This window comes from Gordionus sp. m RMFG-2023, chromosome 3 (genome assembly GCF_954871325.1).
Source record: "Gordionus sp. m RMFG-2023 chromosome 3, tfGorSpeb1-WG-v2, whole genome shotgun sequence".
Lineage (NCBI taxonomy): Eukaryota > Metazoa > Nematomorpha > Gordioida > Chordodea > Parachordodidae > Gordionus > Gordionus sp. m RMFG-2023.
This window is the reverse complement of record NC_088777.1, coordinates 18,370,123-18,383,969: the sequence shown is the minus strand read 5'-3', so window position 1 is coordinate 18,383,969 and position 13,847 is coordinate 18,370,123. Positions and strand designations below refer to the sequence as shown.

At 27.3% G+C, this 13,847-nt stretch overlaps 1 protein-coding gene across 1 annotated transcript in view; it reads left to right on the top strand.

Annotated features, from left to right (window-relative positions):
* Positions 1-13,847, top strand: part of LOC135926778 (galactocerebrosidase-like) — a 39,202-nt gene that overhangs the window by 19,048 nt on the left and 6,307 nt on the right. The window contains exons 13-14 of the mRNA XM_065462710.1: positions 1,209-1,405; positions 1,830-2,073. Of these exons, the coding sequence (XP_065318782.1) occupies positions 1,209-1,405; positions 1,830-2,073 (441 nt within the window). The remainder of the gene's footprint in view (positions 1-1,208; positions 1,406-1,829; positions 2,074-13,847) is intronic.

Below are 13,847 nucleotides of genomic sequence, written 5' to 3'. Positions count from 1 at the left end.
CTTTAGGGTTGCAGTATGTCACGAAAATCTCGTGAGTCAGGTTCAGAATTAAATCAATTAATAACTTGCAAATGATATACTCATATTTTATAATACAACATTATACCCTCACTCGTGAGAGTGAACTCGATTTTTGTTCACTATACCGAAAGAGAGATTAAATTATATAGGTTGGGATATAATGTTGTTATATTTTTTATCGTATTTTGATCATATCAAGAAATTAACATAATGCCCTAATTGTTTAATGTACAGAAATGTAACTAGAACACTTTGATTGGATCTATCGATTAAATATAAAAAACTACAGGATAGACGATTTTTTTAAAATTGGTTTGCCTAGTCTCGGTCTTACCTAATGTTAAATTTTATTTTACAAGTTATACACATAGCAACTTTTATTTCTCTATATTTTTATTCAACATTTCATTTTATTTGAAAAATATAACTAAAAGTTTGATTTGACAGAAGATAGAACATACTTAATAACCCAGGCCTCCTCAATTTTTATGGCTGGAAGCGTCATTGGATGTTTTGTTTTCGCTCTGATATCCGATAAATTTGGTCGAAAACGTTCTCTTCTTTTATCCAATTTTACTTTATTTTTTAGCACCATATTAACATGTGTTTGGACTCCACATTTCTATGTTTTTCTCGTATATCGATTCATTCAAGGAGTCTGTCATTCGGTAATTATATAATCATTTTCAAAAATTAAGAAGGGTGTGGATTGAGAGGCTTGTAAATGACACAATATATGTTTATATTATAAAATCTAGGAGAAGTTTGTTTAAATAGAAAACCCCTTAAATATTAAATAGTAGTTTTATATGATTTAAAAAATTTGGATAAATTAGTTTACTTTTACATATCTTCCGCTTCCTAAAATTTTAATAGATCAATTTTCTATATATTTTTTCTTCATTTATATATCAGAGATGTGCAAACCCGGCTCAGGCTGTATTTTAATTTTTTAAAATATATCCCGGGCCGTATATTTTAAATCGCCATTATTAGCTATAAAATTAAAAATAAATATAGTATATTTTAAAAAAATTCGTGCCGGGCCTAAAAATATAAAACCCGAGCCGAAATTTTTTTTGAAAAGAAATCTGAGCCAGTCCGTTTAAATGGTACCTCTGCAGGTCTCTGATATATATTACAAATATAATTGTTGTTAAGTTTGTATAAAATTTGTTTATCTGTAGGGAAACTTTATGGCCCATATGATTTTTTTGATTGAATTGATCCCCAGCAATAAGAGGCATTATTTATCGCTGGTCAGTACAGCTTTGTACACCTTAGGACACATCATTTTATCTTCTCTAGCCTACGCTTTGCCTTATTGGAAACATTTGCAACTCGCCACAGCATTATTCATAGGTGTTTTTAGTTTCGTTATCGTGTAAGCATTTTCAATTATTTTTAATATTAGCCGACAATTTTTTAAAAAATTAAGACGAGCCAAGACGCATCCTTAATGTTTTTAAATTTTTTGAAAATAAGGAAATTTTTTTTTTGTTTAGAAGAGTTTATTAAACTTGTCTATTTTGTAAAATAAAATGCTTCTAATGGTTACATAAATATTGACAGATCATAAACAATGTATTTGTTTAACATAGGAATAAAGTTAGATGAATTAGTACTAAAATAAGGATCTAAATTAAAAAGGTTTCCCAAGTGTAAGGATAAAACTATAAAAATTAAAAGTGAAGTTTTTAGGCAAGATTTTTATGAATACAAAATGGCATAATGTTTTCTGAATAAAAGGTTCATCACAGATAATTAAGCCTACTTTTTAAAATTTTTAATACATAAATTAAATATAGATTAGCTGACGAATCCATTCCATGGTTAGTGAGCAGAAATAGAACAAGGGAGGCAACTTTGTTGATAGAAAAAGCAGCACAATGGAATAAATTAATGGACATAGAATTCTTTCAACATTCTAATATTTTAAAAATATTAATGGAATTGAATAATATTAATCAACCTGTTCATACCTATGATAACTCTGATGAAGACATGAAAAATCAGGAAGAATTATTGAATAATTCAGTGATGATAGTTCAAGTAAAAAATACCGATAAATGTCCCAAACGCAATATGGTACAAAAAATATGTAAAATCAAGTTTATTTATATATTGAGAGTTCCAATATTACTCAAAAGAACCATTCTAGCAGCATTAAGCACGTAATTTATTTTTTATAAATTATTAATAATCATTTATTTGGATGGGAATTTCACAATTTTAAATTATTTGGCAATTTATTTTTTAAATTTTAAAAAATCTGATTTTACCAGAGGTGTATTCCGACATTTGTAGAGTGTCTACTTTATAATTTTCAGGCAATTTCGTCATAAAATTTTAGATCTTCTAAATTCACACGTATTCTGAATAAATCTACGATATATTGTACTGGATGGCTTAAAAATGGCATAACTATTTCAGCGAAATATAGAAATTTTACACTAAAACATATATTCATGCTCACAATAAATTTGTTAAGTAATTGGGCATATAAATACCTTTTTTTAAATAGGCACTCTAAATCAAATCCATTTAAATTATTTGCAGAAATTATGTTGAATATTTTATTAAAATTTTGCTTGATGCCAATTTTTCAATTGACCAATGGATAATATAATATCATCTCGTGAAAAGAGAGAAAAGATCACATGTGCAGTTCCTTTTGTTGTAATGACTTGAGACTAAATTTCCTTTTCGGTTCTTAGTACACTAATTGTTAAAGTCATTCCATATATGGTAATATCATAGGTTTTCAGAACTATTGCTCATTTCTAATATTTGATGAAATTTGGACAATTAATGCACAGAAAATCTTGAAATGTTCCCACACTCTGTTATGGCACATTGTCTAGTACAACCGCATAAACTTTGACGTTCACTTTTGTAGTTTGAGTTAATGAAAAATAAAGCTATTTTATCAATAAAGGAGAGACCGCATGATTCTAAATTTAAGATAACATTAAATTTTTAAGGAAGTCGCAAAGGATTATTATTTTTACATGTCGAAGAGACAACCCGATCTTTTTTCATTATAAAGTAGGAGAGAACTAGGATAATGTTAACCTGGGCAGTTATTTCCATTAGTGATCTGCATCGGGCCTACTTTTTTAATCCTGGTCCCGCCCGAAATTTTTTAAAAAAATTTGCAGCCTACCCGAACCCGAAATATTTTTTAAAAAGTTTTTTCCGGCCCGGGGCCCGGAATAAAAATTTACCGACACCCCTCTGCCCGAATTTACTTAAATATATAAATTAATTTTTATAATTACTCAAAATAAAAGATATATGTTATATGGCGTCTAGTTTCTAATAAAATAAAATATTTTTATTTTACATTAAAAATTCAACATAAAATTGATAAATTTTATATATTAAAAAAATTTTCCAAAGCCCGACCCGGCCCAATTTTTTTTAAAAATACCCAGCCCGAACCCGATTTCTTTTTTTAAAAGCCCGTTCGGGCCGGGTACGGGTCGGACCAACTTTGCAGATCTCTAATTTCCATATCAAATAATATTTAAAATTAATCTACTAAAATTTAAACTATAAATATATTTTAATAAGATGCATCAGTAGTTCTAAAAACATGAAAAATTTGCAAATTTAAATAATAACACATCAAAAGTAACTTTTTAATTTTTTATATTTTTACTAATAAATTTTTTTATGAAAGTTATTCAGACTAAATCAATTCTAGATGATAAAGTAGCCTAATTTTTTATCATGTATAAAAATATTAACAATATTTATTGTATTTTAATATTTTAAAATTAAATTATAATTATATGCGAAAACCTGGGGCTGGTTTTAGCCGGGCTCGTATTAGCCATTTTTAGCAGGGATTTATTATTAATAAAAATTATAGAATTATATTTATGAGAAAACCAGAAACCACATGTTTGCCTATGGGCATGAAAGGCAATATGTTGATGGTTGACTTGTTTTTGAAAATGAAAATGGCAGTCTTAAATGACAAAAAGTACTTCCTGGGTATATATATAATATGGAGATACCTGCTACATTTAACATACCTGATAATGTATTTTCATTTACTTACTTATGAACATTTTTATATTTAAAAAATGGAAATAAATAAGCGTTATAACAAAGCACTGCGAAAGGCTAAAATTCTTAAATTTTCATTTAATTAAATGTTATTAAAAAACTAAAAGATTTTTTTCAATATTAATTTCTAAAGTAGTTTTATGTGAAGAATAAAACTCGGTTAAATATTTTCCAAAATTTCCTTCATTAATTTTTATAGCACTTTATTTACTTATGGATAATTCAACCCCATTCTCCTCTATTTGTAATTAAAAATACAACAGATAGTTCTAACTTTTTCGAACATGAGTATCGTTTCCAAACTTTTAAATATCATATAGTTGTACTTCATAATTTTCTGAATACCTCTACAGCTATAGTTGATAACGATTTATTAATACCGGATTAATATACCGAGATATAGAGTGTTTGTTTTCTAACATATACAATATTTTCTACATCCTAGCTGATCAGGGCATTCCATGCCATTATCAGACTTTCAGAAAATGAAACTAAAAATCTGTAATAGTTATTTGCAACATCTTAGTGTTTTTTTCAAAATAATATTTAATTAGAATAAAATCATATAGTATTTATTGATAGTTATAATATTCAAACCGAACAGATAGAGCCGTATTAATTGTTAATATTTACAAAACCTAAATCAAACCTAAATTGTTTAAAAAATTGTCATCCTAACCTAAACCAAATCTCTAAAAGGGTTTATAACCCAGTTTGTATTTCTCTATATAGATCTAAAGAGAAGCTTGAATATATTTTAATTTGTACACTGTTTAGTATTATTTTGTAATAATGATAAAATTTTTAGTACCCTCACTAGGTGGGTGGACGCGTAGGGGCTCGAGACCCCCTGAAAAAATTTTTTATACCAAAAAATGGGTAATATTAAAATGTTGGCTTAAAAGAAAGATTTGAAAATAATTTTAAAGAAATTTTTTTGAGTACCTGAGATTGTAAATTTAAAAAAATGGTTCTAATTTAATTAGTTTCTATGCTAACAGATTCGAACTGGGAAGGTCTAAGATATTATCATTTTTTAATAACCTAAATCATGAACCGTTAGAGTTTAGTTGAACCTAAACCCAACGATTCGAATCCCTGGTTATAAATGATCACAAAATAAATCGCATGTTTTTCATCAAGTTAATCCGTGCTAAAAGTCAAATATCTTTAAGCCCCTTTTTATCGCAAAGGAATCGACCGATCTGTAAGAAGTGAAGTAACTTAAATATATTTTTTAATAATACGGGTAATAGGCCACCCGGTGCATACTAGTGATCTGCATCGGGCCTAATTTTTCAAAGCCGACCCGGCCCGAACCCGAAGTTTTTTAAAAAAGTTTTGCCAGCCCGGCCCGAACCCCAAATTTTTATAAAATTTACCGGCCCAGCCAGGCCCGAATTTATTTAAATATAGAAATTAATTTTTATAATTACTCAAAACAAAAGACATATGTTATATGGCATCTAGTTTCTATAAATAAAATCAAATATTTTTATTTTACATATAAAATTCGATATAAAATTGATAAGTTTAGATATATTTAATAAAACTTTCAAGGCCCGACCAGACCCGGCCCGAACCCAATTTTAAAAAAAATTTAGTCCCGAGCCAGGCCAGAAGCCCGTTTGGGCCGGGTCGGTCTCGGGCCTGGTACGGGCCGGGCCATTTTTGCAGATCTCTACTGCATACTATAGAATCAAATCACAACTTTTATTAATGTTTTTAATATATAAAAGGCATTATCTAACTCTCAAATATATACCTAAAACCAATATTTTGGGTCCACAGTTAGAAAAATAAATTATCTAATTTTAATTAAACTGAGGACATTTCCAATTTTTAATCAATATTAAAAATGAGTATATTTTACAAATTTTATTATTTTTTCAAAATTGTTTTCATGTACATTGTTTAAAAAACGTAAATATTATTATGTACTCTCTGGTTCCATCTCAAGAACCATAGTTAGAATTCAGTCGCTAATGCTGGCTTTTATTTGAAATATAATGAATTTGACATATTTATAGCGTTTTCATATATCAGTTGCATATGACTCTTATGTTCAGCTTTGACTTACTACCTGGAAATATGTATATAAATTTTGTCTTTATGGGAATTAGTGGAATGCCTGGAAATTTAATGGGATTTTACGCTTTAAAGTATGAGTTGTTTTATTTAACTCATTATTATCTATCAATATAGCTAAATTTAATAATTAAATTAAGAATAGGACGAAGAAAGCCAATCGTTTTGTTCAATGCGGTAACTGCTCTAACGATTCTAATACGATGGACCCTATATTATTCAAGTGAATTTAGTTGAATTTACTAAATTATATTTGAAACATTATGATAGAATGGCACTTTCTTATGCTAGCGTTCAAATAAGGTGTGACCCTATATAATCTAGATGATATATATATAATTTCCAATTTCAATATTTTTGAAGATATAATCCATTTTTGATATTTTTTCTGTAAATCCTTAATGACAAACTTAGAACTGGAGTGAAAATCAAAATACTAATATTTTATCAGTTCATTATATATTTTAAAATAGATTTAAAAAAAATTATTATTATAATGTAGTTAATCCTCTATAACGTCTTAAAATATATTTATCTAAATGTTAATTTATATATAAATATTGATTATAAATTAATTTACAGCTTTCCCATCAAATATATCAAAATAACCTCCAAATTTTTTATATCAAATTTAAGGAAAAAATAGCCTCAATAAACCAAATTATTTAAACAAATATTTTTCATATCAAATAGAAATAAACATTAGTTGGAACGGTTACTAGCTATAGAAACCCTGATATCTATGTTTGTGGATCTTTTCACGGATTAGTCTACCCTTTAAAAATGGTTAGACTAGCAATAGGTTAGAGTAGAAAAATAAAAGAATAGAAAGATATGAGAAGGGAATGATGGAATAAGAAGAGTAAAAAAAATTGTAGTATGCTAGATAAAGGTATAGAATTAATGCACGTAAAGTCTCAACAAGGTAGTTAACCTCGAGATTAAAATTTTAAAGAAAATCTTGATGGAATATCAGCCCATTTCTATACGCTGGAATATGATTGTTCATCTGATTGTCGCTTTTATATAATGGCCTCATATTGAATTTAATTTATATATGTATATCATTCAAAATCAATTCATTTTCCAGCTATTTGGAATTTGATCTACCCATATACAAATTGTTGCGTTATGATTATTATTTAATTTATTTTAAATAAGATAACCCTATCGATTCAATTAACATTGCCCTATTTTTAGTTGGCAAAACCTTTATAAGTGCAGCGTTAGCAGTAACTTTTCCATACATCTCGGAATTATATCCTACTAAAATCAGGTTTATTCTCATATAAAAATATATCATGAACAAAAATTTTGTAAAACTTATTGTTTAAAAATCCCTTGAATGTTTAAAAGCTTTATTTATTAAAGTTCTACATGAACAAGGCTGATCTGGGCCGTTAATCTTCAGTGGGCATAGCAGAAAGGGCGGAATTAAAGATATCATTTTTGCTAGAGGGAGTCAATAGTTATATAAAAAATATTTTTATTTTAAGAAAATTATAAACAAAACATAATTTCACTAAAATATTGTTATTTATCTTTAAATTAAATATTATATTTTTTATATATACTAATATTTTAAAAATGGCATAGAAATATAGGTTACGGATTTAACAATGCACTAAATCGCTGTGGAGTTGTAACGGCACCTTTAATCGCTTCCTTGGTATTTTATTTAATATAATTTTATAAATTAAAACATTTATTAATTAGATAATATTAAATATGAAGCTTAGTCCTTATCTAAATATAATATATAACAAAATAAATTATATTCATTTTTTTTATTACAGTCTAGTGGAACTTTAAGTCTTTCTAAAAGAACATGGACGTTTAAAACTAGATATTTCAAAACATGAACATACAAATTTTAAATTACTTGTAATGGATTAGGCTAAAATATTTAGTCACAAAGTGCCTTCCATTTTGTATTGATGTTTTAATTTTAAATAAATAATATATAATATTTATTAATCTTGATATATTTGAGCTTGAATATCATTTCAAAATCTTAACTAAAAACATATTTTTCTATTAATGTAAATTTAAATGTTTTTATTTTTAAACTTTATACAAATTTAACAATTATAAAAAAACAGAATTAGGCCACATAGGGGCTGGAAGATTATCGTTTAATAAAAAAAAAATTTAATTTTATATCAAATTTTTTGTTAACATTTAAGTACACTAAATAAAATATTTTATAACTGCAGAGTTGCACCATTACCTTCACAAAATTAAATGTCTACAATGATTTAAAAAAATTTTATATACAAGAAACCCCCAAAAATTATATTATTAGTTCTTTTGGTCTATTTAATAACTTATTTTAATTTAATACTTCTGTCTGATGTGCTCATTTCTTTTATTTTTTTAAAATTATATATATTTAAAATAACATGTAAACTATTTGTAAAATAAAATTTATATAAAATTTATATAAAAACTATATTAAAATAATAAAATATTAATTAATTGTGTTAATCAACAAAAAATTTTTTAATATTCAAATTTATTATTGTTAATGTTAATTGAAAATTTAAAAAAAAATGTCGATGGCTTGGAATCTTTAAATAATTAATAATTATAAGGTAAAATTTCGAAGTTGAATTGTTGATTGATCAAAAAAGCATTCGAAATTGTTGTTTTGTGGCTCTTTTTGACCTATTCGTTTGACTAGGGAATTAACCTGTTTTCCGTATAAACAGTTTATGATGCTACTATATTGGCCCTATTTAAAATAGCCTATATTAAATTCATAAATTTATTGTTGTGCAATAAAAAATGGAAGGCTGTTTTTGTTTGTTTATTTTTTTTTAGCTTGATAATAGTTTAATATAATATAAGGATAGGTCCTATTCATAGACTTATAATATACATTGCGTGATCATTAAGGCAAATTAAGACAAAAAAAAGTATTCAACATGATAGTTTGCCCGATTTATGCTTAATATGATAGGACTAACTAAAAGCGGGAAATATTTTATTTTAAAAAAGTCAAGGGACCCCCGATTTTTATTACCATATTATATAAATGTGGCAAACTATCATGTGTATATTAAAAGTATATGTTCCGTTATTACCTACCCTATTGTAATTATTAAAATAGCAAATAAGTCATCCTAGTTCCATATTTTCGCTATTACTAATTTTTTGTACGATATCATCGATCGCTGTTTGGTTTCTTCCTTCGACAAAGAACATAGAATTACCACAAAATATAGAAGATTTGGAGGAGAAAAAATGAAATAACATATCCAAATTTTAATTTGATCATTCACATCAGGCTTTGAAATAAATTGTCAATTTAATATTTAATTCTTTTGATATGATTGCGCATTTATAATTAATTTGATCATTCACATCTATCTTTGAAATAAATTGTGTCAATTCTTAATATTTAAATCTTTTGATATGATTGTGCATTTATACCTTTGGGTCAATATATAGAATGTAAATATTTTATATAAGTGACCCTAAAGAGGTCAAAATAATAAGGAATCAACAATTAAGAATTATTTAGATGATTTTGATTTCATTTTGATAAAAAGAGACAAAATAATAAATAAGGCCTAAATTTAACCACTAAAAATTAATAATTATGATATAAGAACGAGGATCAGAATTATTAAAGAGTCAAAAAAACCATATCGTTTAAAAATAGAGAGCTAGCTCCCCCTTTTTGGGATGGAGTGGAGGAACGTCGCTCCTTCGCCTCTTTATTTTATTGCATAAATTGTTTAAAAAATAATCCTAATATATTTTGTTGAATAAATAAAAACAATAATTATTTAAATTTATGAACTATTAATAAATTAAACTTCGAGCCGAATATTTAATTACATTTTGTTTTTTTATTCTCTATTTCAACACAAAACATGGAAGACGTATTAGTGTTGTTATCAGATGTAGAAGATGATTTGGGTGAAAATAAAATTTCAATTCATCCATAGCAAATATTTTTCTCTAAGAGATAGATCTTAATGAAACAACTTGCTTGGGTGTAATAGCTCACTGGATCGACTCGAAATCTTTGCAAAGAAAGTCTGTAGCCTTCGCCTTAAATCATGTTGAAGGTAAGCACACTTTTGATCTCTGGACAAGATTATAATTGATATATACAGAAGTTTTAAAATCCAGAATAAGGTAATAAAAACCATATTAACAATTTAAAATTTGTGAAGGCTTTCATTATTCTAAATTATCCATTTTAAAATTTATATAACTTTCTTTTGATTTTTTCGAATGTTTGAGGAAAAAATTCTGAAATGGATGAAGATTTTTAAAGTGGGGAGAACAATTATCCTGAGCCTGACTAATAGAATAGAAAGATATAATTTTCTACTTAAGCATTCAAGATGTGCCTGCCACAATAGTAATTTAGTGGCCACAGTTGCTGTGAAGAAAAGCTTTATCGAAGTTTTAAAATTATATCAAAGCTCATTTGAAAAGTATCAGTCTTTGTTGGAAATACTAAATATGGTCGATAATATAAATAAAAAATTGGAAAGATATTTGGAATGTAAATACCTCAAGAATCGTGATATCATTGGAATTATGCACTTTTACACTCAGGAACTTAAACTTATTAAAGAATATAGCAAGTAAATATCAATATAATAGTTAATTTTTTGAAATAAATAATTTTCAGATTATGGCACCTTGGGCAAAAACCTTGCGGATGAGCTTGTAGGATCTTTTTAAATGCAACTATTTCTAGTCTCATTTTAAAATTAAATGATTTTGCAGATTTAGAATTTAGAATTTAGCCAACCTATTGTAGATTCTCTTATACTTGGTATTAATAAAAGATTTAAATTTGATAATAAATTGATATTAATAAATAACTATTAATGTAGATATTCAAGTATTTCTAATGATGATAATATTATCTCTGCTAGTATTCATCCTGCATTCCAAACACAAGTATGTCAACTATCAAACCAAAAACGCGCTCCAGAAGATTTTTTGGGGTAAATCAAATAGATTAAGAAGAAAATATATAGAACAATTAACAAATAATATTATAATAAATATATTCGATAATTATAGATTTATTAAAAATATTTATATAAAAATAAAACCACTCTTTCCTTTATTCCTGTTGATGAGCACATGTTTAGTATTACTAACCAGGCTTAAGGGGAAGGCGTGGTTGTTTATCAGATTCAATTTAAAAAATTTGAATAAAATGTATGGAAAAAAAATTAAAAACAAGCGGTGGCGTTTCTTTTTTTAAATTTTAAGCAGGAGCTAGCTCCTTTTAGAATATCAGTAGCGGAGCTCCCTTTCAAGTGGTAGGAGTGTAATCTTTTAAAAAAGGAGCGTTAACAACTCTGATGAGAATATTATATTTTTGGAACTTCTAAATTTGGTAGTTGTCAATTTGATAAAGGCCTACTGAAACAGTCGGCAATTGATCTATACTCTATTTGCAAAATCGTTTTAAAATATAGGGTCTATATCAGTGGGGTCGTTTGCTAGATTTTTGGGTACTAAAGCACCCCATTTTGAAAAATGGTTAAGAATATTAGCACTCTATTTTTAAGAATATTTGCACCCACTTTTAATATAATTAACCCCATTTAAACAAATACATTAATATTTCATTAAAATAGCTTTATTATAAAATTTTAGGGCTTATTTTTTTATTTTATAGTTTTGTTCCTTTCGCCTTAAGCAAAAACAAAATGGTTGAAAATCCAAAATATGAAAAAATGGATTTGGAGTCACTTTATAACAAGTCACTTAATCGTGCGATACTTTATCATGCGACACTTTATCACGGCGATAATCCTGAGGACACGTTATCACGACGACACTATCACTATATCACACGTCACTATATCACACGTCATATATCACACGTCACTTTATCTTGCGACACTTTATCACGCGCATAAAAATTATAAAAAAGAAAATTTAAGTGTGGTGTTTTGTTTATTATTAACAATAAAAAAAATTCTTATCACCTAAAATTCTTGAAAAAATGTATATTTATCTATTAATAACCTACCCTCTTGTATCAAAATTTAGAACAAAATTAATATACTGGGAGGTGCGCCAAAAATAAATCTCAAAAATGCAATTCTTTTATAACAACAAAATTTGATGATATTTTAAGTCCCCATGATCATACTCATGAAGTGACATTTCCAAATCTAGTGCCAGAAAAGCTATATCAGAGATGAAATCAAAATTAAGTGGATTTTTTAGTCCTCATTGGTCCACGCAACTACATTATTAAATTATGATAATAATACATTGATGGTTATGACAAATCAGCCCTTTATCGATCATTACAACGGCATAAAAAATAAAGCTCAACCATTATATTGCCTCCAATTCCGACGGATCTCACTTTCATATATCCGGTATATGGATATGCTTAAATACGATCCCTGGCCTGGGAATGATAATTTAAGATTTATAATGCTGAGCACGGACAAACTACTCGAAGGATTATCAAGATCGGATATATAGATATGTGATGGTACCTTTAAAATTTTACGTGAAAATATTCTTCCAACTTTATACCATCCATTTACAAATTGGACCGGGCCCGAATCCTGTTGGTATATATTGCTTATTACTAAATAAAACGGCGCATACAGATGCAAGGATGATAAACGTAATCATATTATATATGAAATAATTTAAATTTATTTTAGGAGCTGAAACAATTATTATCAGTGGCACATCCGAGGAAAATATTGGTAGATTTCGAACAGGCACCGATAAATGCGTTTAGGGCGGGATATCCACACGCAGATATCATTCGATGTTATTTTCATCTAAAACAGAGCGATATTAGAAAAATAAAGGATTTGGGATAAAAAGAAATGTATGAGCCTGATGATGACTTTCGATTATATAGCAAGTGTTCATCGGCCCTGCATATGTCCCAGAAGATGATGTTGGAAATTTATTTAATACCTTGGCAGAAATATTTGGAGAATTGAATGGCTCATCTGAGCTTATTTCCTACTTTGAGAAGTATATTCGAGGACGTAGAAATCCCAGTAAAAAAATATATTTTTTGTTGTAAATTTATATATTTATAAAGCAACGAAATTATTTTTCAGCTCCTTTCTATAATGTAAGATTATGGAACAAAAACAATTCGACGTTAGAAGGTATCGCCCGAACAACAAATTGTGTTGAAGGGTGGCATTATTGAATTCAATCCTTATACAAATATTCTCACCCAACGCTTTAGAAATTTTTAGATAGGATTCAAAAAAATTTGCAAAAACATAAGGCCCTATATCTTCAAGTCATAATGGGGACAACACCCTACCTCTCAAAGAAATATGAAGATATAAAAATTTCAGATATGTGTTCCGAATTATGGATTATCTATTCTTTAACATTTTTAAAAGCTATTGCCCATATTTCAGCTTATGTTGTTTCCCTAGATAAGATAATAATTAAGTTAAAAGCTATACTACTCATGAAAATTAAAATATTAGTTTTTTCAGGGATCCGGAGTGAACCATACCGAACCGTTAAACCATTATAAACCGTTATAAATATCAGAACCGTAACCGTAATCGAACCAATATAATAATTTTTTGAAGGAGTAAAAAGAACCGTGCAGATGCCGGATTATATTTTTAATATTATTGTTAATATTAATTTATATTTGTTAATATTTA